General features: G+C 40.6%; 1 protein-coding gene across 4 annotated transcripts in view; it reads left to right on the plus strand.

Moving 5' to 3' along the window:
• The window catches only part of LOC306826709 (phosphatase and actin regulator 1-like), a 65,230-nt gene that overhangs the window by 35,485 nt on the left and 6,736 nt on the right, over positions 1–23,009 (plus strand). For all 4 annotated transcript variants that reach the window (XM_079348191.1, XM_079348192.1, XM_079348189.1 and 1 more), the window contains 9 exons: positions 2,835–2,999; positions 9,167–9,247; positions 10,760–10,963; positions 11,369–11,711; positions 14,143–14,342; positions 15,922–16,078; positions 19,775–19,830; positions 21,078–21,139; positions 22,221–22,365. In XM_079348191.1, the coding sequence (XP_079204317.1) occupies positions 2,835–2,999; positions 9,167–9,247; positions 10,760–10,963; positions 11,369–11,711; positions 14,143–14,342; positions 15,922–16,078; positions 19,775–19,830; positions 21,078–21,139; positions 22,221–22,365 (1,413 nt within the window). The remainder of the gene's footprint in view (positions 1–2,834; positions 3,000–9,166; positions 9,248–10,759; positions 10,964–11,368; positions 11,712–14,142; positions 14,343–15,921; positions 16,079–19,774; positions 19,831–21,077; positions 21,140–22,220; positions 22,366–23,009) is intronic.

Below are 23,009 nucleotides of genomic sequence, written 5' to 3' on the forward strand. Positions count from 1 at the left end.
ATTGAAAGTCAACGTTCTCCTTTTATATAAATAATAATAAAAAAAAACAACAGCAGTGATTCATTGTTGCTGTTGTGGAAACTGCCTCTGACTGGATCAGAACTTCTTCCAAGGGTTGGCACTGACTTCAATTCCTTCGTGTTTTGGTTTTTAATTGTAAATATAACGCAACTTGTGTGAGCATCGCAAGTATTTTCTCAAAGTGTGATTTTTCATTTTGTGTGTGTGTGTGTGAATAAAATGGCAGAAAAAGGGTGCAAGCATTTTTGCACAAAGCTCTTTCCCAGTTCAGTTGTCATTACATCATCTCTCAGCCATCTTGGTATGCAAACAAGTGTTTTTAATTAAAACCAGCAGCATCAGTGTGTTTTGTGTGTTGCAGAGAGTGGCTAATGTAGGTTATTGGCATGCAACGTAATACTGACAGAAAGGATTGTGTGCGCCTGCCTTGAAAACACCACCATATTTAAATCCCTCTGTTTCGATAGCCTACTTGCTTGAAGATTTTCTTCTCCTCTTAGACTTTGCAGATTTAGCTTGTTTCTTCCCTGCTCCAGTTTTCCCATGATTGGAATTAAATGTGCCGTTTTCATTTAAACTAAAGACGTGTTTTCTTCCTTAAATGGTTCAAGTGAAAAGCTTGTTGACGCATTTAAAGAGCGGGATCCAGTCTATTACAACAATAAAGACAACCACACACTCACAAACTAGGCTACATACGTCTAAGTAATGTGTTGTGTGTTTTATTTTGGTCACTAAAAGTGTCCCTTGTGCTTTGTTGAATCACAATTTCGAGCTGGTTGTTTCTGGTCTCCTCGATGTTACTCACTTCCTGTCTACTTTTCTAGCTCTAATGAAGTCATTTGAATCTCTACCTGATTCGATTAGCATTGACTGTGGAGCTATTTATAGAGCACCGTGGTGTCAGGATTGTTAAGATGGTTGGCTCTGAGGCGACAGAGCGCTGAAGTGATGATGGTCCATGTGGGACTTCTCTCCACTGCATTACTGTCACATTATTTATCATCGCAGACCCCAGCACCCTGGGGAGACGACTGGCCTGCAAACTGATATGTCAGTGTTGGCAAACAACGTGAATATGATGTCATTATCTAAAGACGAACTTCCCGGCACTTTCCCTGTCAGCATATCACGACTAATGATGTGACGCAATGTGGTGACACTGACGAGACATGCAGTGTTAGAGGTCACCTTACGTATTAAGACTGGTCGGTTGTATCCACCAATCAAAACTGGGGCTTTTTTATTTATTTGTTTATTTTTATTGTGCCCCTTTTTTCCAGTAAGGACTGTCAAGTTTTTTTTTTTTATGTTTTTTTTTTTTACAATTTCATATGGTGCAATATTTATTTTATATTTGTGCAATAGCCAATCATAACTGCTACTGGTAAACAAGTCCTACCACACATATCCCATCTACCTTAATTAGAGTTACTTTTTGTCTTTTTTTAATTCTTCTTCTGTTGTTTTTCTTTTTAGCTGTGTGCACCAAGTAATGTTGTTGTACAATTGTGTGATGACAATGAAGGCCTTCTGTTGTTTTTTTTCATTACATGTGCAAATGATGATGTACTGTATACATGCATGGAAAAATAGGCGAGCAGGTGTGCTTTTTTTTTATTATGGAATGGTAGGGAAGTGGACAGCAGCCTAAAGAGTGCAGACTTTAAATGTATGACCAGTCTTAGTCATGCATTGCTAGACATTGTAATTGTTGCACGTGTAAATGAACCAAATACAACAAGAGCAACAACAAAAGGTATGCAAGAAAGTGTAGGGTCTTTGCAAGATATACTTTTTAATAATGTGGAAGTGATGGGGATACAATAGCGACTTAGAAAGGATCGTCTTTAAATTGTATCCAGATGTGAAGCGATCCTCTCTCGTGCTCTTTAAGTCGAGCTGAAAAGTCGAGTTTGATTCGAGGGGCGTGACTTTGCTCACAATAAAGAAAAAGACGACTTTATTGTCCTGTTGCAAGTGTTAATAATTATGTCGATGAAACAGAAATTGACAAGCATGCCAGTGTAAGGTTTCTGCATGCAGATAACTGTATAGGTTAAAAATGAAGGGAAGTCAAAAGCTGCCATGAAGTCAGAAGAGTGGGACAATTTAGTGGGTGCTGTTGTGATATAGGTGATTGAGTCAGGACATGTTACGTTGTTTTATTTGCTTCATATTTTGTTTTGTTTTTTTCTTGGTCTGATTAAGTGTAGTACTGGAGGATCAGTTCAAATCCTGGTTAGAGCTGGGGGATATTGTTTTGTAATCCCAGTTTGTGTTAACCCTGGTGTCTTGCTTTCTTCTAATTAGAGCCGTTGGTAGCCCTTGATTGCAGCATGTTTCAAACACAACACACACTCCTTTTTTTTTTTTCATTATTTGTTTGTGTTCGAATGAATTGCTCAACATTGGTTGCTTTTGATACTGAACAGAACGTAACAGTGGAAAGGCCTTGTGAATATTTGATGAGGAGTTGAGCGATTTCCCTTTAATGAGGTGCTTATTTTCATTCTGTTTGGTGTGGGGGGTTTTTTTGTCAAGCTAATGCCGAGCGCTTGGTGATGGAGCCTCAAACTGTTTTCGACTCCTGCGTGATGCTATCTGATATGCAGGTTTGTTTATCCTCTCCACACCTCATCCAGTTACGAGGGGGATTCAGAGGGCCACTTGGCACAGATTCCTGCTGCTTGGATCTTTGTAAGCAGAAATGTCTGCTGCTAGCTGTCCTGCATGATTACCAGAATATCACCTCCACTGCATCCTCACTTAAACTCGACCCTGTTTCTTCTTCTTCTTCTTCCTTCAAACAGCTGAGGAAGTAGAGAGACTGGCCGCCATGCGTTCCGAGTCTTTGGTTTCTGGCACCCACACTCCACCTATTCGCCGTCGGAGCAAGTTCGCCACTCTGGGGCGCCTCCTCAAGCCCTGGAAATGGAGGAAGAAGAAGAGTGAGAAGTTCAAGCAGACCTCTGCTGGTAGGTGACATTTGTTGGTAATTCTACAGTGTGTTAACTCAATCACATACAACACAAAGAGGTGCCCCTTGGATCATAAACAAATATGGTTTCTGTTATTTGACACCCTGTGTACTCGTAGGGAGGATTCAAGTGTACAAAATAAAAATAAAAACATATGAAGTTTCAGTCTGCGGGGGGATTGTAAATGCAGCAAATTGATTCCACGAAAGTGCAGCGTTGGAGTTTTCATGTTTTGAGGTCTCTTTAGCGCTCCTTTGATCTCGCAGCACAGTGTTGTCAGGGGCGAGTGAAGGACACGCTCTCTTCAGATGCGGCTGTATTTATTTTGCCTGGCTGACGCATCCTGAATTGTTCTGTCAGCCTGTTGGACAGGAGGAGACACTTTGTCAGGTTGCGTCTTGTGGGTTGGAGGAGAAGAAAAAAAAAAAGTCTTCCTCTTTAAAAAAAGAAGATGAGCAATCGCACGGGGACCTGAATCCGGTCTGAGCAGGAACGGGATGTTAAACAAAAACAAAAATTAACATTTTCCAGGTGTGAAGTTGCTGAATGAATCGGTCTCTTCCTGCTTTGATCAAGCCTCTGTGACTGCCTCGGAGCTCTTTTAAGTGTCTATCTTGCTCTAGTGCGATGTCTTGTTGTCTCCATCACTTTAAAGAGCATTAAACATGTATTTGACTTTTAGGTTTATATAAGCCTTTAGCAAAGCTTTGACTTTCATTGTTCCTCGATCCAAGTATTTATCGTTGATTTTTCTTCACACAAGTGCTGACGACAGAGATTTTTAAGCTTTTGGTGCCTGATTTTTTCCCAATGTTTTAAAGTATTTGAAACAAGAGTTTGAAGCAGTCATGGGAATGATTTCTGTCTGCTGGTACATCCAGTGATAACAGAGCCTCCCAGTTGTGTTGAAGGACAATAATCAAAAGCTGAACAACAAAAAGCCTTTTTTTTTTTTTTTTTTTTTTTTTTTTTTTCATGCTACAATGGTGTTAATGCGCAGTGGAGTTTGATGAAAAAGCTCTCTTCATCGCTTTTGTTATCCACTTGTTTTGTATGCATAACGCTGCTGTCTCTGAAAAAAAAAATTCCACTATTGTTCTATTCAATCTTCTTTTGACGGTGGATTATTACCAGCATTTTTAGCTTTTCAGGTCCTCGAAGTGAAACGTTTTGCATTGTTTCTAGCTGTAGGCGGTGAGCAAACTTGTAAGTAGCTCTTTTGCTTAGGCAGGTTCTCTGATGCTGATGCTGCTGCACACAGACTGTCACTTTCAATAGCAGAGAGAAGTGTGAAGCCAACTTTAAAGCCCCCAAAACAAAGAGGAGTGTGGCCCGCACTTGTGCAGCAAGAGGTAGAAAACAAGCAGTCAGGAGAAGGAGCCGGTGTAGTGATTTCAAATGACAGGAAATTGTTCACAGAGTTTTAACTGTAGTCCCCAATATATACAAAACTGGTTAAGATTAAGCATTTATAATTTATGTTGTTGATACTTCCCTTCTCACAGGATGAAAACCTAACATGAGCAAGAAAAAATATATATTTATTTTTGGACTTTTTGGGCTTTTTTTTGTAGAAATAGGACAATGGAATCAGGGAAAGAGAGGGGGGGTTTGACGTGGGAAATTATCCACAAACCGCCCTCTTCGAGGACGGCAGTTTCTAAACGTCTTTTAACCTCTAGCCCACCGCCCCTTCCAAGTTGAATTTTGACTCCAAACAAAGGCCAATATTCTGTGTCTGTAAGTAAACAGCAGGAGCCTTCTAAGTTAGCCTTGTTTGTTTGTCACTTCCCTAGTTTCCAGAATTTTCCAGTTTGGGATCCATAAAGTTCGTCTTATCAAAAGAAGATTGCGTATCACACGTATAGTTTGATGTTCATTGATTGCATTTCTGCCGCTAAGTTTAACAAACAGGCAAGATTTGGCAAAGATGTTCAATAACTGATGTGTTTGACCGTTAATAGAAAACAGGATGAGATGTTATCAAGTTCTCCTGCTGAAGGCCTCCCCATGCACTCTGGTGCTAGCTTGCTGAGTAAAGGATAATGAATTGAGTTCAGTGGTTGAACAAGCGCTAGGCCTGGATTCGGAGGTGTGTGTATGAAAATCAAACAAAAGGCCGAGCTTGTCGCTGGAAGAACGTAAACGATCCTTTTGAGGATTTGTGAATCATCAGACCTCTAACAAGGAGAACTTGGTGTAATCATTTGATTCTTTTGATGATTAGAATTTGTGGCGACTCTCTTTTGGCCCCTGACTCTGAGAATCCTGGTTTAGCTGCCCCAGGGCTGGACGACACTCTCCCTGCCATTACAGTTACTGCAAATCTATAATTAAATATGGCCGTTGATATCATGTTATGAGGTTGTCTTTTTTTCTATCCACCCATTTCACCCCTCCCCCTCCTTACAGACCCCTCCACCATCACAAAATCATTCAAAACAATCTCTCACACAAGCAAACTCTAGCGTCATACCAACACATGAACAGTAACTCTGACTTGTTTCCAAATGATTCTATTAACTGGCCTGTACTCATAACTGTGTTACATGTGTCGTTTTCTTCTCTGTTTTTCTTGTTAAAAAAAAAAAAAAAAAAAAAAAAGAAGAATTTGTGACATTGAAAAATGAAAAATCTGTTCACTTCATCCAGGAAATGTTTGACCTGAAGCGCCACTTTTGATTGGTGCTTTTCAAAGAGATGATCGCCTTTTCGTTACCGTCTTAAAATCCAGAATCGGGATGCTCATTGTTGCTCATTTGACACCTGTTGCTTAAACAACCATGTGTTGCAAGGTAGCACTTGCCACGTCATTGGACACAAACGTGTAAATGTATGGACATCGTCCCTGCTGCTCTGCTCTGATCTTGGCCTCTCCTGTCCATATGTGTGCTGCCTTGTTGTCTCCGCAGTCGCCTGTGATCACTGACTGTTGATTAGGTTTCATGTGACTGTAGGGAGCCGAGCAGCCACTGGGCGTGCAGATGCCGTCGCAGATAATTGGACAGTGAGCGAAGTAGACGATTCCATATGTGTGGTTATATAAAACAGAGGAAGGCTAGCTCTGGGGGTTTGTTGTCCTCACCTCAGGAAGGGAGAAAGTTAGGGAGGGTCTGACTGTTGGATGTCTGATCACGCCATCCTCATCACGCCCAGCGAGCTTGTATCACACAGACGTCTCACTAGAGAGAGAGATTCATCAAAAGAGCATTCATGTGTTCGTCTGATTTGGGGGTTTGTTTTTGTTTCAATCCAATTAGTTAGATTTCAGAAGGACAGCAGACATCTTGGTGTTCATTAGTGTAACATTTATTCAAAAAGACAGACTTTAAAAAAAACAAAACAACAAATGTCACATTAGAAACCGACTATTTCTATTTATTAGTCACTCATTTAGCCGTATCCAAGCTTCTGATGTTTGAGCCGGAGCGCCTCAGCTTTTCATTGATAAAAGAAAGTTTTAATACAGTTTTTTCTTCTTCTTTTTTTTTTGTGCGGCTCAGGCAAAGAGAATCGCCTCTGTAAAAGCCTCCACTTTGAGCTACTGAGCCGCAGGGCTGGTAGGATGTGTTCTGACTATCTGGGTCACTGCACAGTGGAATATATTTTCTCTCCAAAAAAAAAAAAAAAACTAAGTGTAGCCTTCTCATATCAATACAGGCTACACTCAGATATGCCAGTTTCATTTAATATGCTCTCAGCAGAGTCTCCCTGATGAGTGTATAATCTTCTCATCCTGCTGCAGATTGGGAAGGCGGGGGTGGGGGGGGGGGGTTGGACACCACTTGGGTAATGGTGGAGTGTCCGAAATAGAAGTTGATTGATATGCAAGGTTATTTAGAGGACAGTTTTTGCTTGTTGGGTTTTTGTCTTTTCTCTTTGGTAATTCGAGGCCTATGTATACCTGATGTGTTCCACATCTCGACACTATACAGGCGCACATGTCATTCATACTTCCTTTAAACTGACAGTTAATCATTTCTCATCATATTAAGGATCAAAGTGAGATATGTGGTGTGAGTGGCAGTTTTTGATCCACACTCAGTGTTTTTTTTTTTTGTCTTTCTCTCAGAGGATCCTCCTGATGAAATGAACATGAAATCACCCTTCTCGCACACCCTTAATGTATTCATTAAATATTGAATGTAATGTTGTGTTTTGCGAGAACAGAACAGCCTTTTATAAAGAGAAAAAAAAATCCCATCTCGATGCTCGGCTTCAGAGCACTGACCGTTTTGTTCAGATGACAATTCACAATTCCTTCTTCTTCGTTTCATGCATCAAACGATAATCTTCCAATTCTGAAGGCATATCCTTCCAAAGGCTTTGAGTTGGTGTTACATAAAATGTACACATCCCTCGGCATTGCACAGTGATGTCATAAAGCTTTGAGTAATTACTTCTCATTTGAGATGAAACAGCAGTATGTAATCCCCGAACCTAGCCTATTACAACATCCTGCCACTCTTTAGCCCAGGGGTTTTCCCATTTAGTTGATTATGTATGGTACAGATGTGTAGCGTCGGTGAACATTGTGAGAGTTAATCAAAAGAATAATGATTGTAATTGAAATAAACTTGAATATCAGCAACATTAGAGATTAATTAAAGTTGACTCCATGCAAAGTTTAAACATCATAAAGGTTTGTCTTAATAGAATTTAAATGAAACGATAAAGCTCTCGTCACAGTTTGTACTGTATGCATCCCATAATAAACGGAATGCTTACAAGAAGGAGCAATCTGGCATTGATGAACAGCTTCATGATAGCATAGCAGCTTTTTTTTTTTTTTCCCGGGAATAAAAAAAAACTAATATCAGAGTGATGGCAATTGCTTAGATATTTGGCACCGGGGATTCGATGATTGTATCAAACAAGTAAGGATAACAATATATTTCTGTATTTAGATCTCAAATCCTAGTTTGACAGCATTAGCATCTGAAGTAGCACCACATGGCAACATTTCCTGTCATTTCACACCCTTAAATGTGCCGCTTTTTCGGGCTCCACCGAAGAGGATTCTTTGATACTGCTGATATTTTGTTCCCATATTCATCCCCTTAGAATGTTTCGCTACTGAACTGATGGATGGCTTTGAGCTGATCTTAAACAGGCCTTCTCCTCAAAGACCTCTGAAGTATGAAGCGATATTGAACATCTGGTATCCTGAAGGAAGTCCTAATGAAGCGTGCTCTTTGATGATAACTTGCTCTGCTGTATTTTATAACACTGAAGCACTGAATATCCAAATTTCATCCCTAAAGGCCCCTCTGTCTGACATTTGTACGACTCTCATTTGTGTTCTTTAATTTTAGACTCTCAGCAGTTGGTTTTAAATCCACTGTGCTCCGACCAAAGGCAAGGAAAGGAGAGGTCAAGCTGTCAGTATTTAAATGAATCCACGCTGAGGATGTATTAGCATTGAACACAGCGCCCTCTGATAGAGCTGGGGTGGGACTCCTGGGTCGTATGGAAAGCACACATGGAACAATCTGTGATCTTCCCTCTTAAGAAAAGAGCTACAGAAGGCCTGCAGGGGTGTTTCTGCGCCATGTTCTCAAGTGTCATTGCTAATATTTATTTCACAGTCCTGGCTTGTTCCTATGCAGGGGTTGATTTTTAAATTACTCTTGATGATTTTTTTTCATTCACCATGATAGAAGATGCTAAGTGCCTCGACTTCTTAAGCTATAAATAGAAGCAAGCATTAGCTGTGGGACATGCTTCTCTGTGCATAATGCATTACTATGAGAAGTGTTGTTGGAGTATCTGCACCATCTTTTATCTCTTGTCTTAATCCGGACCTAGTTTTTACCGTGAGATGTTCAGACGAGAAGTCGCAGTTTCAAAGATTGCAAAACAACAAAATCCCGAGTTGAAAAGTGGATTCCTCTCTGCTGTAAGAGCAGAGCTCTGTTTTTTGATTTGATAAATGTTCACAATATACAATATTTAAAAATACAAACATAAAGCAAGACCAATTCTATTCTGGAAAAAAATATCCACAATGTCAGCCTTTTATTTGAAGATTTGTCCAGATACCGTCTTTCCAATCCTTTATGTTTTTGTGTTTCACCAACATCTTTTCATTTTTTTCTTTTATAGAAAGGTGGATTTGTTTTATCTGAAAATCCATTAAACATTATTCTCCTTTCTCCCCTCAGCTTTGGAGAGGAAGATGTCAATGCGACAGAGCAGAGATGAGCTGATCAAGAGAGGGGTGCTGAAAGAGATCTTTGAAAAAGGTGAGCCGGTGTTCTTCGTTCACAGTCGGATTTAACAGAACTGGAAACTGTCTCCATTTTAAGTCGATCTATCTGCATAAAGGGTAGACGTGGCGCTCTTAATTTGGAAGGTCTTCAGTTATTCATCTCCTCATTAATCAGCGGTCTGTGAAGTGCACTCTTCAAGATTTGGCACAGGACATCTAGAGATATAATCTTTCATTATGGAAATTTGGTAGGGTTTTTATAAACTCTTTGATGTGCCTCAGACACAGAGATTCAAAGCTGGAGAGTAGATGTCAGTCTGACAGCAGGGTGCTCCATGCCTCGGGACATCTGAAACAAAGTTGGTGAAGCTGAAAAAGTCCATTGACTTTTGCCATGGTAACGGGGCAAATGAGGATTTTATTGTTGATCACAGATTGAGCTGTCTGGAGCGTGTTCAAAACAAGGATGAGCGATGTCAAAGCCAACACAAATGTCTTACTACCTAAATGAAGTTAGATCAAGTATGAACAGAATGCAAGCCACTTCTCCTTTGCTTCACTCAATGCATGTTGACGGGTTCCGGTGTTTTCAATGTTCCTGCACCGCGATGGCCCACTGTCCAGCCACTGTCAAAAAAAAACAAAAAAAAAAAAAAAAGTTTGGGTGTGCATCTTGATAATTTAGCAGTGGTTATTTTTTACATTTACTATAAACATTAGTGCTGTGTTGTTCTATCAGCACTGACATCCCCTTGATTTATGGATCTACAACAGCAATTCATTCTGCTTTAAAATAGATCTTTAGGAGCAACAGTATGAATATATTCCGATAAACTTTAATGATGTGGATTGTGATAACGGCTTAACCTTTTACACTTATTGGTGCTGTGTGCAATACTCTACATCTTTGACTGGCCTCCTGTGTACCTAGATTTAGTTTGGCACCCATGAGCCAAACCAATCACTTGGCAGTTTAGAATGTAAGGCACAGAGTTGGCAATTGCGCAGTGGTTGAATTTTAAAGAAAGCGCTGTCATCATGGAGATCCTTTAAAAACCAATCAGTGAAAACTTTTTGAGAGTTGAAAAGAATTGGGATTAACCTAACGTCTCCAAATCACACAGTCGTAAGCATTCTTTTTTTTTTTTTTTAGTTTAAAACACTGTTCAATCAAATAGACTTCTGGGAAACCAGCTCCCAAGACAAATGCATTGTTTGTCACACTATGTCAGCAGTGTTGTCAGCCCTAAAATGTGATCATGCAAAAACCATCAAAAGGCTCAGCTCTGTAAAATAATTTCAAAAAGCAGAAGTTCTGTCAGACTTCATGGCTGACACTGTTTCCTGGTCTGTATTTTGCTGATAAAAGGCTCCTGGGTCGTTTTCCAGTCTCAGCTTCTGAATCCCCTCCTCCCTATGTCTCCTAACGTAACATCCAGAGTTCTTTTTCAACTTTGTTTTCTGCACTCAAATGTCTCTGTTGTACAGTCAAACACATTCCCGACTTATGTCAGTATGTCTTTTTTTTTTTTTTTTTTCCTTTTAGCAACCATTGAGTTTCGATCCTCCATGGACGGCGGAGTCTGCACTCAGGAGCCCCATATTAAATCCTCTATGGTCCTACCCACCAAGAAAACTGTCACGTATGCTGGTGACATTCAGGATACCCCCATCAAGCCTCCGCTGTACCACAAACAGCCCCCTGCCCTCCCTCCAAAGCCTTTCTCTAGGATCCCAAACCATAGCACAGGTCAGTGCTCTTACTTACTGCTGCAACCAAATCTTTGTTTTTTTTAAACTGTATTTTATTAGCTCAGACTTTCAAAAGTATGACATTTTTCCTGTACGTATTTGTCTAAAATTAAGCTTGACTGCTGTTGATGTAAACTGTACCTGAGTTGACACGCATGTGCAAAGGATTATGGTAGTAATTAATTTCCCCTGGTGATGCATAGGTCATTGTGGCCTTCTCTGTCAATGTTAATCTGTCATTTAAAGGAAAGTAGCATTACCCTGGCCTAATTCCCACCACACTTTGCTGATGTCTGAGCCATGTCTGATTATCCATGAGCTCTGTTTATCTGTTTGCACCAGCAAAGTGTAGTGAATGCAACATTGCAAACAATTAAAATGTTGTTGTTTTTTGTCTCTTTAGATTCTTGCCAGCCAATGAAGTTGCCCTGTATGCCTGGGGGAAAGCACTCTCCCCCTCTGCCCCCAAAGAAAGTTATGATTTGTGTGCCTCCAGGAGGGCTGGACTCCTCCTCCCCATCTCCATCCCCAAATCCCCTCAGCGCTCTTTCCCAAAAGTGCGGCTCTTCTCAGAGCATGACCCTCCACCACAGCAACTTGCTGCCATCTCAGTTTGCTGGCTTATCCAGTCTTCACCAGAGCCACGGTCACCCACTCCAGCTACAGTATGGCAGCTTGCACGCTCCCAGTCGCATCATTGAGGAGCTCAATAAAACCCTGGCGCTCTCAATGCAGAGGTTTGAAAGGTTAGTAGCCATCAGTCCTAAGGTCTTTAAATCTGATTGTCCTTCAGTAAAAGCAGGGAGGGATTACAGATCAGCCTCTCATTGTCTGTCTGTCTGTATATCCCACATAATATCTTGGTTGGATTTGAAAGCTGCAAAATCAAAACTGAACACTGCGAAATGTGTTGATGTTTCATGTATTCAAAAAAACCTAATCTGAGTGAAATACTATATTTATGTGGCAATATTTTCCTCTATCAGGTTCAGGGTGGGAAGCTCTTATGCTGTTATAAAACTACTAGTTCCAAGTTTTAAGCAAAATAAATGTAAAATATCTAAACACTTAAATGTAAGTGCTTTTCAATTTTAAGCAAATTAAAAAATAAAAAATATGGAAGGGCATTAGCTCATATTTTGGAAAAAACTTTTTTAAACTTGTAAGCTACAGTTGGACAACGGCAAGCCTTAGCATACAACCACTTGTTGGAAAACTTTACGTTAGTTTGAAAGTAAACTCCTAGCTAGCATAATGTTAATTTAGACTGTACTCATTATCCTTTTGGAATAGTTTTACACTATCAGAGTAATATTAGCTTTCAGCTACTTCCAAGCTAAAACTTATACAGTCGAGTATTCATGGCTAAGTGCTAATGTTAGCTGTTGTCTTCAGTTTTATATCTATTTATCTTTTTTCAAATATGAGTTAATTTCGCACCAGATTTTCACTGTTAACTTTTTTAACACGTGATTGAAATTTGATAAATAACCTTTTTTTTTTTTTTTCATCTATAACCACCTCTTGAAGGGAGGAATCAGTTCGGGCATCTCCGTCCTATCAACAACATTGCGATTATATATATTTAATATGAATTAGATGATTGAACAAAGCAGTAGGAATAAGAATTACTTGAGCTTCTCACCTGAGAGGAACAGGGAGAAAATGGTCTCTGTGTGAATATGGTCAATTAAATCCCCTCAGTAATGTGTTATTTTTTTTCTCATTTTCCTGAGCTTAGCCGATTGTTATCAAATAATTCAGCACAAAGCAGAATTATCATTAAAAATAAAGTATAATTAGTCTTGTGCACGCTGTTTATAAGTTTTGTATTTTCTGCTTCTTGTCAGACTTCAAAATGTCCCGTTCTTATTGAGGTCGCATCCTGCCATGCTGCACCGTTGTACAGGTCTAAATAAGCACACTGCCTCACAGGGCAACATGGCCTAATTTTGAAGTAACTGTGTGTATGTGTGGGCACAGGCTCGTGGAGTAGGCGTCCCTCCAGCAGTTTGCCTGACATAACATGACCAGCTGCTCTTTACAAGAGCTGTATTTCTTCATGTTTGGAGAAAAGGGACAGGATAGTGGATTGGACATTATGTAACCTCCTTCATTCTGAGCTCTTTTTCACCAAAGCCCGTTTGGGTAGGGATAAGGAAATAATGGTCCCGACATTGCTCACAATTAGTCTGAAAGCTTGAAAATGGTTACATAACAGTATCATCATAAGGAGCTCAAGCTAGACAGTGATTCATTAATCAAACATCACTGGTTAATGTTTGCATTCAATGTCTGTTGAGGGTGAAGTTTATTTCTATCACCTTGTTTTGAATTATGCACGTTGTGTAATCAGTTACTCTTTTCCTCTGTGTACTTCAGAGGGTTGCATTGCATTGCGTAGGACTTAAAAAAAAAAAAAAAAAAAGGTTTTACTTGCTGTGTATTCAGGCTTTGCGTACTCCAGTTTCATTCAGATGGTGTTTTATATCTCCCCTTCTTCTATAGTTGGATTACAATCCCACTAAGCCATCATTAGACTATGTACCAGAGGCCCCTTTATTGTTTTAAATCACTTCTGTTATATGCACTAAGAAGGTTTTGGAGGATTGCGGTAATACTTCATGTCATACACAATATATTATTTTTGAAAAAAAGATGATGTAAGGCACAGCTCAGGATATGAGGTTTTCCATGTAAACTGCAAATGTTATGGATAAGGGCTGATCTATGAATTGTAGTGGCAATAAACACATTGCAAAAGCTTGGATTTATCACAATAAAGACATGTTTGAAGGAGTACATTTTTCTCATTCAGTATGTGCATGTTTGATCAATGCCCAGGTTTAATGCCCATACCCTCAGATTAATTGGTGCCAATTTTGTGCTTAAAAGACCCAATATGATTAACTCAATTTCTTTATCAAAACTATTACCTATTATCATTGCACACTGTTCAATTTTGTACTGGATGTACTCTCAGCCTAGACTGTTTTTTTTGGGGTTTTTTTCCTGGATTACTCATATAGCCATATTTTTCACAGATAAAGAAAACGTATCCCAACATCTTTTTTTCATCATTCAGCCCTAGTATGGACACAAGTTGAATGTGTTACAGAAATGATCAAATAGGTGTAAAAACCAGTTACTAAACGCATCTCGTTTTCTTTCCACCAGCTCTGCGTTGCATGGTGGCGGTCATTGTGTTCCTTTGGACCGAAGGGAAGTGCCGTCTGTGATCATCGACTACGAGGACGACAAGGAGAACATGCCCAACGAGTCAGACTACGAAGATCTGCCCAGCATGTACAAGGACGAGGACGACGACGTAGATGATGACGAGGACGACGATGAAGATGATGACACCATATTTACAAGTGAGCAGTTGTTGCTGCAAATGAAACGTATTCACTCTTACAAATGAGAAGCACGTTAAGTTCACAAAGATATGCCGGTATGTGTAAAGGGTTGTTTTATCGCTAAATGTATCAACACAGACCTAGAATCTGTCTGTCTTTCTTTGGATTCTCCAGATCTATCTGTAGTCAGAGGTTAAAAGGAAAAACACAGAAGAGTGTGCTCTGGCAGAAGAGCTGTCTTTGTTTTTGTGCTGAGGATCATGTTTACAGATATGATGACACATGCGCTTGAGTCATCCTGATCGACAGACAAACAGTAGTGCTAGCTTCACTCGGAGGCTCCTGGAACTCGGATGTGGTTTGACCTTCAAAGATGGGCCAAAAGGAAGTTCACAGAAGTGTATCCAGAAGCATGCTGTCATCCATGGAGACATTATACTTGTCACTGCTTGGCAAAAACTGCTGTAGTGTGAAAAGCTGTCCTTGTTAATTGTATTTTTTTTTTCCTCTTCTTCTTATTTTTATGGTAGCCTGTTGGTAGGTTTTTAAAGGTGGTGATTGGCTGTGTGTGATGGGATTGTTCAATGTGCCACCTCATCATTTAAAGGGGCTTTGGAAGAATGAGTAATATTTAAAGGCACAGGGACGTTGATTGAGAATATTTCATTTCAAATAGTTTATGTTAACATTAGATGAATGCAAAATATTCAAAAGGACATTTAATAACAGTCCATATGCCTTGCTTAAAACTGTAATGATGTAATGATCCTTCAATCTTTATTTCTACAGCACCAATTCATAACACTTTTTTTTTCTTGAGACACTTAACAAATGAGCAGGAAGAAGACTGTACAGGAAATGTTGTGAGGAGAGAATGTGGGTTGACATGATGCAACGGGTTGAGGTTGGATTTGAACCCCCAGCCACTGTAACAAGGACTTTAGCCCATTTACGACATACAGTAACCACTGGGCTACCAGCGCCCTGAAAGACTGTACTCTTTTGAATAATAATACAAGTATATGGTCTATTAAAGACCTAACATTAATCCACCATGAGCACAGCACTAACCAACATTTAGCAAAGTTACAATGGCAAAGAAAAACTTCTTTAAAGAGGCAGAAACCTCTGGACGAACCTGACTCACGTTTAAAAGTCATCTGCCAAAACTGTGCTGGGCTACGGTGTCTGGGAAGAAAGAGAGAGAGAGAGGGATAAAGAAAAACAGAGCTACAACAACAATGAATAAGATTTATAGCTATATTGTTGGTATTGGTGGGAAAAGAGTGTTTAGTATTTGCAGTAACTGTGAAGTACAATCTACTGATCAGTCTAATATTAACGTTAGCAACTGTAATGACGATAAAACTGAGAGAACTGATCATATTGATTATCATTATGAACAAACACACTTTTGAGTTTTATTTAAACACATTTTTAATTGAGCATTTTTAATTTAAGGTACATTTTCATAAAAAATAAAAAAAAAGCTACAATAGAGCAGAAGGGGGAAAAAAAGTGTTTTGGGTAAATGATAGCTAATTGTATCCTTCTTGCCTGTTGTCCTGTAATGTTTGACCATGATGTTTGTCTTTAGGTTCCCTGGCTCAGAAGGTGCTGAGGAAAGACTCTTTGGCCATCAAGCTGAGTAACCGTCCATCCAAAAGAGAGCTGGAGGAGAAAAACATCCTGCCCATGCAGACCGATGAGGAGAGACTGGAGTCCAGGCAGCAGATAGGCACCAAGCTCACAAGGTGAGCACGCATGCATTTTTTAAAAACAGACCGGAACACATTTACACACGGTGCAAAATTGATGGGCGAATATTTTCAGAAAGTCTTGTTGATGTTGCCGTTGCCAACTCAACAATAGCTGCTGGAACATAGCGTTGATTTGTTTTGTTTTTTTCTCAGCGGAACTCAGCGTTTCACTCGCTTACTTCGAGCTGGTGGTGGCCTGTTTTCCTGGATGATAGAATGGTGGCTTTGTCCAAATCTGAAGCAAATGTGACACTTCCCCCCCCCTCTCAAATCACTTTAATATCCTTTAATTTCTTCCTCCTCAACATCTGATGAGGAGAACCGCTTTATCTAGTTAAAGTGAGGTGCTGAAAATGGAGCTGACCTAATTTCAGCAATGCATCACACACAACCCTCCCTCCCGCCATTCTCTTTTCTCTTCTGTTGTCATCTCTGTATCTCTCTCTCTCTCTCTCTCTCTCTCTCTCTCTCTCTACTCTTTCTTCCTCCTGCCTGACTTCCTCCCTCGCTGACTGAATCACCACGGTGATACATGTGCCAAGCTATCTCCACCCAACTCCTCCACACAGCAGCACCACGCAAGCCACTTCATAGCAGCAGATAACACACACACACACACAAAACAGTGTACGGCGGCACAGCGCATCCAAATCACAGGGCTTTGTATACATATGTTCACATCATGATGAATGCAAGCTTTTCTAACTGAGCACATCAAATGACATGCTTTTTTTTTTTTTTTTTTTTGTTCCCCCTAAAGGACCATAGGCCTAATCTTCTGTTCACTGTGCTTTGAATATGACTTCCCTGTCTGCATGAGCAGACGTAATGAGAAAGGACAGGGCTTGACGAGCACAAGGTTAAAAATGAAGGCCTGGAAAGTACAATAAAATAGTTGATGTTGGAAATACGGTCGCGGGAGATTGTATGCAGTGTTATCAAGAGATTTTGGCACACGCGTGTCTATTCCCCACTGTGATTGGAACACAGCGCGTGTTCCCAGAAGGCCTGCCTGCTTGTCATCTCACCAAAAAAAAAAAAAAAAGCTCTGGTCACAGTGTCCTTTGCACGGTGTCGTCTGATGATTTTGTGCCAGGAGCAAGGCGGCCTCCATTGTCAGAACTGATAAAAGATATTGTCTTCTCAGGACTTCTCCACGTACGTCTTTCTTCACCCTTTTTTTATTTCTAGACTTGAAACTAAACGGCAGAGTTTCAGCTTACACGCTGAGGTTCTTCCACAGCTTTTGATCACATGATCTTCATCAGCAGATGGATGGTGCCCAAAATAGAGCTGCATGATAGGGCCAAGAAAAAAATCTTATATTAGCTTTTCTTTCTTTTTTTTTGACAGATATAATGATTGTAATGTAGTTTATTATAAGCATGAAAGTGAATTAACACTTCCTTGTTTGGCTTTTAATTTTTGATTGTAGCACGCTTCAGTATATTCAGATGTAGTTCCTGCCTGTAGAAGTTTGACATTTTATGACAAGGAGGGATTTGCCTATTTGCTGTGAGTTACTTAAATGACAGATGCAGCTCGAGTAACTGTCGATTTAAGTATGACTCGAAGGCCACGACAGGAAGCTTAGCTTAGCTTAGCATGGAAATCGATACAAAAAAGGGAGATGGCGAGTAAATAAATCGGCCTTGAATCCTCCAAACGATGAACACATTGTGTCTCATTCGCTTTGTTTTCCTATGTCATGTACTCGACGATTTCTCTTGGCCTGGCATTTTGACCTCCTTGGAATCTTGCTTTGATCACGAAGCTTCCTGGAAACCAGCAGAGACGACAAAAACGGCAAGGAGAGAGCGGAGCTAATGCTTGCATATTTAATAACTGCTGTTAAACAAATACCTCTCAAAGGGACAGCAAACAGCAAAAAGTTCACTTTAAACAGTTGAAAGTTTTTACATTTTGTTCACTCAGGAAAAGTTTTGTATTCAAACCAGGTTTGAGTTTCAAAATGAGATTTGAGTTATTATTGATTATGTTCTGGTGTTTGAGCAACAGTTGTCTATGCAGGCCTGATTCAGAACTGAGCTGTTATATAGACATTTGCTTCCTTAGGGTTTGAGAGCCGGCTGTGCATCAGGTGGAAGAGTTGGTCATCTCTCATCTGAAAGGTCATTGGTTTGATCCCGTTAGCTCTCTTTTGAATGTATGTTCAGGGTCCACCAACCTGCCTTGAATTAAAAAGTTGATGCAACACGGGATGGCCTCACGAGTCTGTTGAGCGGCTCATGTACAGTGTCTGTAGTCATGTGACAGTGGCAGTGGGTTCGACCCAAACAACACACTTTACATAGCTGACAATCACTTTAACATGTGTACGACTCAAACAACGCATTATTGAAACTTAGTCATGGTTTAGTTTTTATCCAGTTGATTAAACCTTGTGTAACTCTTTTATATAACCACTTTACATGTTTTAATATTGCACAGCACATGCACTAATTTAATGAAGGTTTTTAAGACCTGGCCGGGGCAGAGACAGTTTCTGAGGAAGCGTCCATGTAGATGTTAGGGTTCTGTTCTGTGCATGTCTATTTACAGCAGCTGCACTCTTGTCAGCATGATGCTGATATAAAGCTCAGGCCATACTGGGAGGCGGAGAGCCGTACTCTGAGATTCGGTGTCTTGACTCTTCCCTCGAGTGGGAGAAAAGGGGACACAGGATGAGATTGGACAGTTCCAATCTCGGCAAAGCCATCTCACCCTGTGTACTGTAGCTTACAGGGTTGAGCAGATCCAGATTGCTGTCAGATCCAAAGAGACGAAAACTATCATTGATCAAGTCCTCCAGTCAAGTCCACTGCCTCAGGGTCCTGACACAATGCTATAATAAGAGTCCCACGTTGAAAGCACTGAGAGTGACCTTTCAGAGATTGCCTTTGGGTGTCTCAGTCTTTTACAAATCGGGGGATTTTGAGATGATCTGTGCAAAAAAAAAAAAAAAAAGTGTGAAAAAGATGGCGTCTGACTCTTATGTTCCACATGTATTTGCCTCTTAATTGTGTGTGTGATAGGTTCATTATAGCCAGCTTTAGTCCTCAACTCTTTCAGTTGGCATGTGATCTTGTCAAAGTCCCCTTTGCTTTGTTCAGCATCAAATCAGAAAAATCTCCTTTCCTGCATTATCAAGCAGTTATTAAATTAGAAGGAAGGGCTTGGTTGATCCTGCCAGATAGTTTTTTTGTTTTTGTTTTTTTTTGTTGCTTATGTCACACTGTCATGAGGCATGGACTTGTATTAGATTGCCGAACTTTTAAGTTGAACTTTTAACTTTGCAAAACACAAAGTGTTGTTAAAGAAATCTGGGTGGAAGTGACGAAACTTTAAAGTAATGCATATTTCATTCTGTTTTTTTGACCAACACATCACATAATACTCATAAGCCCAGGCTTGACGGTTGTTAAAGGGTTCATGTTGTGCGTTGGAAACGTCAATAAGACAACATTGCTTTAGCTTCAGCCTCAAATAAAACATGTGAATCAGGGAGCGGTTACACTGATTTCCTTAGTTTTGAACAGTGATATTCTAGTGTCTATTTACATGTCCAGCTTGTAAAATATTTTGACTTGCCATATAGGAACTTTGTTTTGCATTCTGATTCAGTGTTGCCTTGTTTCCTTTTTTTTGCTTTTGATTATGTGCTGACCATGTTTTCATTTTTCTTACCAGGCGCTTGAGTCAGAGACCAACAGCAGAGGAGCTGGAGCAGAGGAACATCCTCAAACGTGAGTGACTCTTTTTTTTTTTTTTTTTTTTTTTTTCTCTCTCTCTCTCTCTCTCTCTCTCTCTCTCTCTCTCTCTCTCTCTCTCTCTCTCTCTCTCTCTCTCTCTCTCTCTCTCTCTCTCTCTCTCTCTCTCTCTCTCTCTCTCTCTCTCTCTCTCTCTTTAAAGTTACTTATGAGTGAACAGGTAAACATAAAGGTCATAGTTTAAAACAGCCCGAAACATTACCCAGTGAGTCCTTAGATAAAAGCAGCTTTTTTTTTGCACTTAACCTTCACACAGCGCAGCAGTGGTGATTTGAGAGGCCTAGTTATGTGAAAGCTAGTGGCATACATCTCTCTCTTTTTTAAAAAAAATTCCTCCTTGGGCTGCTTTTTCATCTGCAGCAAGCAGGCAGCAGGCCTCCCCGAGGAGCCCTGTCCAGGGAGGCTTCTTTCTCAGCTCAAACACAGACAGTGTCAGAGAGAAGCAGCTCTGTTTCCTGGGACTTTGCAGCTCTCGCATCAAAGGCTGATTTACCAACAAGTTCCTGCTCTCCGTGAGGCTCCCGCCTGATTGGCAGAGCACAGGAGGGGAAAAAAATACAAAGTGTGAGGATTCATGAGTGACTAGTCAAGTCCTGCCTTTCACTCACACGCACACACCGCAGCAAGGTTAAACAAACGGGGCCTTGTTGTCTGGAGAGGTATCTAAAAATACGAGTACGACTACAAATACAGTACATGTTATGTTACACACGAGCACAGATGCCGTGCGAGTGCAGAAGCTTTCGTTCACAGGAAGCATTGTCCCAATATGCTCCTTGTTTACTTGTGTTTCACGTGTTCCTCTGTGCTTGGGGGGGGGGGGGGGTTTGTCTCCATAAATGACTTTCAATGTGTTCAACAACGCATGGATGAGTTTGGGTTTTTTTGGAGACGCAAGAACTGAAAGTAATCAGCATTTCTGGCTTGTAAAATTCTTAAATAGGTTAATCACTTGATCACAAACATGGAGGGAAAAAAAGCCCTGGGACAACTTGAAGAAAGAACAAAGCTGTCTTTTTTCCCCCCCTGATACCCATTCCTAATAGTATTAAACAGCCAATGAAGGAAACTATTTTAGGCGTTAAACTTATCCAGTTTAGCGCACATCTAATGAGCCCTATTATGCAAATGAGGTGTTTGTTCCCCTTTCAGTAATCTCTGAATGTTTTACATGCGGTCCACGGTTTGCATGTGCATGTAACTCATCTTTTCATTCTCTGCAGCTCGCAATGAGCAAGAGGAGATGGAGGAAAAGAGGGAGATAAAGCGAAGGCTAACACGAAAGGTGAGTCCTAAATGGCACCAAACATGCTTACCCCACACTCGGTCCGCGTGGATGTCGAGGGGGGGTAAATTGTTGGCCAGGATGCACAAACACTGTGACTGTGACTCATGTGTGGAGAAGTGAGAATCCTGCCCATTACAGGCCTTTTTGTAGTTCTCAGATCTGCCCCAGGGTACACTGATGTCCTTGTTGCCCTTGGCCCCTTTAGCAAGTTGGCTGCCAAATCCTCGGACCCCATGGGGGAAGGTGTTGAGCATGTTCCTAACACTTTCTCTTCGATTACAGCACATTCTCCTCTCTTGCGGACTTACTACTACTCCAAACAGAAACCGCAAGGACTGTGTGTGTGTGTGTGCGTCTTTGCTTTAGTTTATACAGTGACGTCTCTTTTAAAGCTTTCAAATCAAACGACAACATGCTCAATGTGTACCGTATTTTACACTGACCGACAATTCATACAGCAAATGACCAACTTGATTTTTTTGTAACTTTCTCAATATCCTTTTCCTAATGCACACAAACACTCACACACACTCATACACACGTGCAAAAACACCTGATCCCATGTGAAATATAAGGAACACATTTATTTCCCCAAGTGAAGCATTGCACATCAGAATCACACGGTTTGGAAAGTTTATGAAACCGCAAATTTAACACAGTTTAAATTTCATATGGACATTCATTGTCTTATTAGTGATTCTGTAAACAATTTTGGTAAGGTTAAGTTCTTATCAAGCAAGGAAAATTTTGCTACCTAAAAAGCCCCCCCCCCCCCCCAGAAGTTTTTTCTCAGATGGACAAAAAAACCTTGCTGGCATTTCTATACTGAAGTGTTTTTTAATTTCGTCACAGAGGTTTTGCCAGAACAAAAATATTCAATGGAAGCACTGATTGTGAGATGTTGAACTTTGATGCACCTGCTAAAGATATTCTAGATCTTCGAGTCTTGTTTCCTAATCTATCTCTAATGACTTTGTTATATGCAAATCCTGTGGAGCTGCTAACCGTGACGGTGACTAGTAATACTTTGTTCAGTTTTCTCTTGTCTAACTCTTTTTATTGTCTTCTGCTGTTTTAGCTGAGCCAAAGGCCCACTGTAGAAGAGCTCAGACAGGCCAAAATTCTCATCCGGTTCAGTGACTACGTGGAGGTATCGGACGCCCAGGACTACGACAGGCGGGCGGATAAGCCCTGGACCCGGCTAACAGCCGCTGACAAGGCCAGTATCGCTTCCTTAATCTTCCAGTCAAATTGAAATCATATTTAAATAATCTCAACAGCCATCCTTGCCCGCTTCAAAATTCCTTCAAAAGCCGTCATTCTCCCCTTTTCCCCTCTTCTGCACTTGATATGACGCAACCTGTGAAGCAGGAGAGAGTAACTGTAGGAGGATGTGTTCCCAACTCTTGTCAAAACAAGTTCCACCTGAACTGTTTGCGTCCTGTTTGTGAGTAAAAAAAAAAAAAAAAAAAAAAGCCTAGAGTCGTCCTGCTGCTCACTGCCCAGCGGCTCAAGCCTCTGACTTTTAATGAGTTCTTGGTTGTGCAGATCCGTGATGCTGTTTCCTATGCTTTGATGATGCAGAGTTCTGAACACACCTGAGAAGCACTCATGTGGAAATCACAGGGATTCAGCGTTTTGATTATGCAACAGCTCCCCTTACATAAGAGTAATCGGACGAGCACAGCCTCAGGACCCCTCTGCTGCAGAACTACTCTGCTATAATTCCCCCCCCCCCCCTTGCTTCCACAGTTGTGAACAGATTTGAATATTGTTTGCTCTCCTGTAGCAGAACATTTTTCCCCGAGGCCGGAGACGTCCCCTTGAGTCATGCTAAATGGCATAAACAATGACATCACCTGGCTGG

Source organism: Symphodus melops, assembly GCF_947650265.1.
Source record: "Symphodus melops genome assembly, chromosome: 7".
NCBI lineage: Eukaryota > Metazoa > Chordata > Actinopteri > Labriformes > Labridae > Symphodus > Symphodus melops.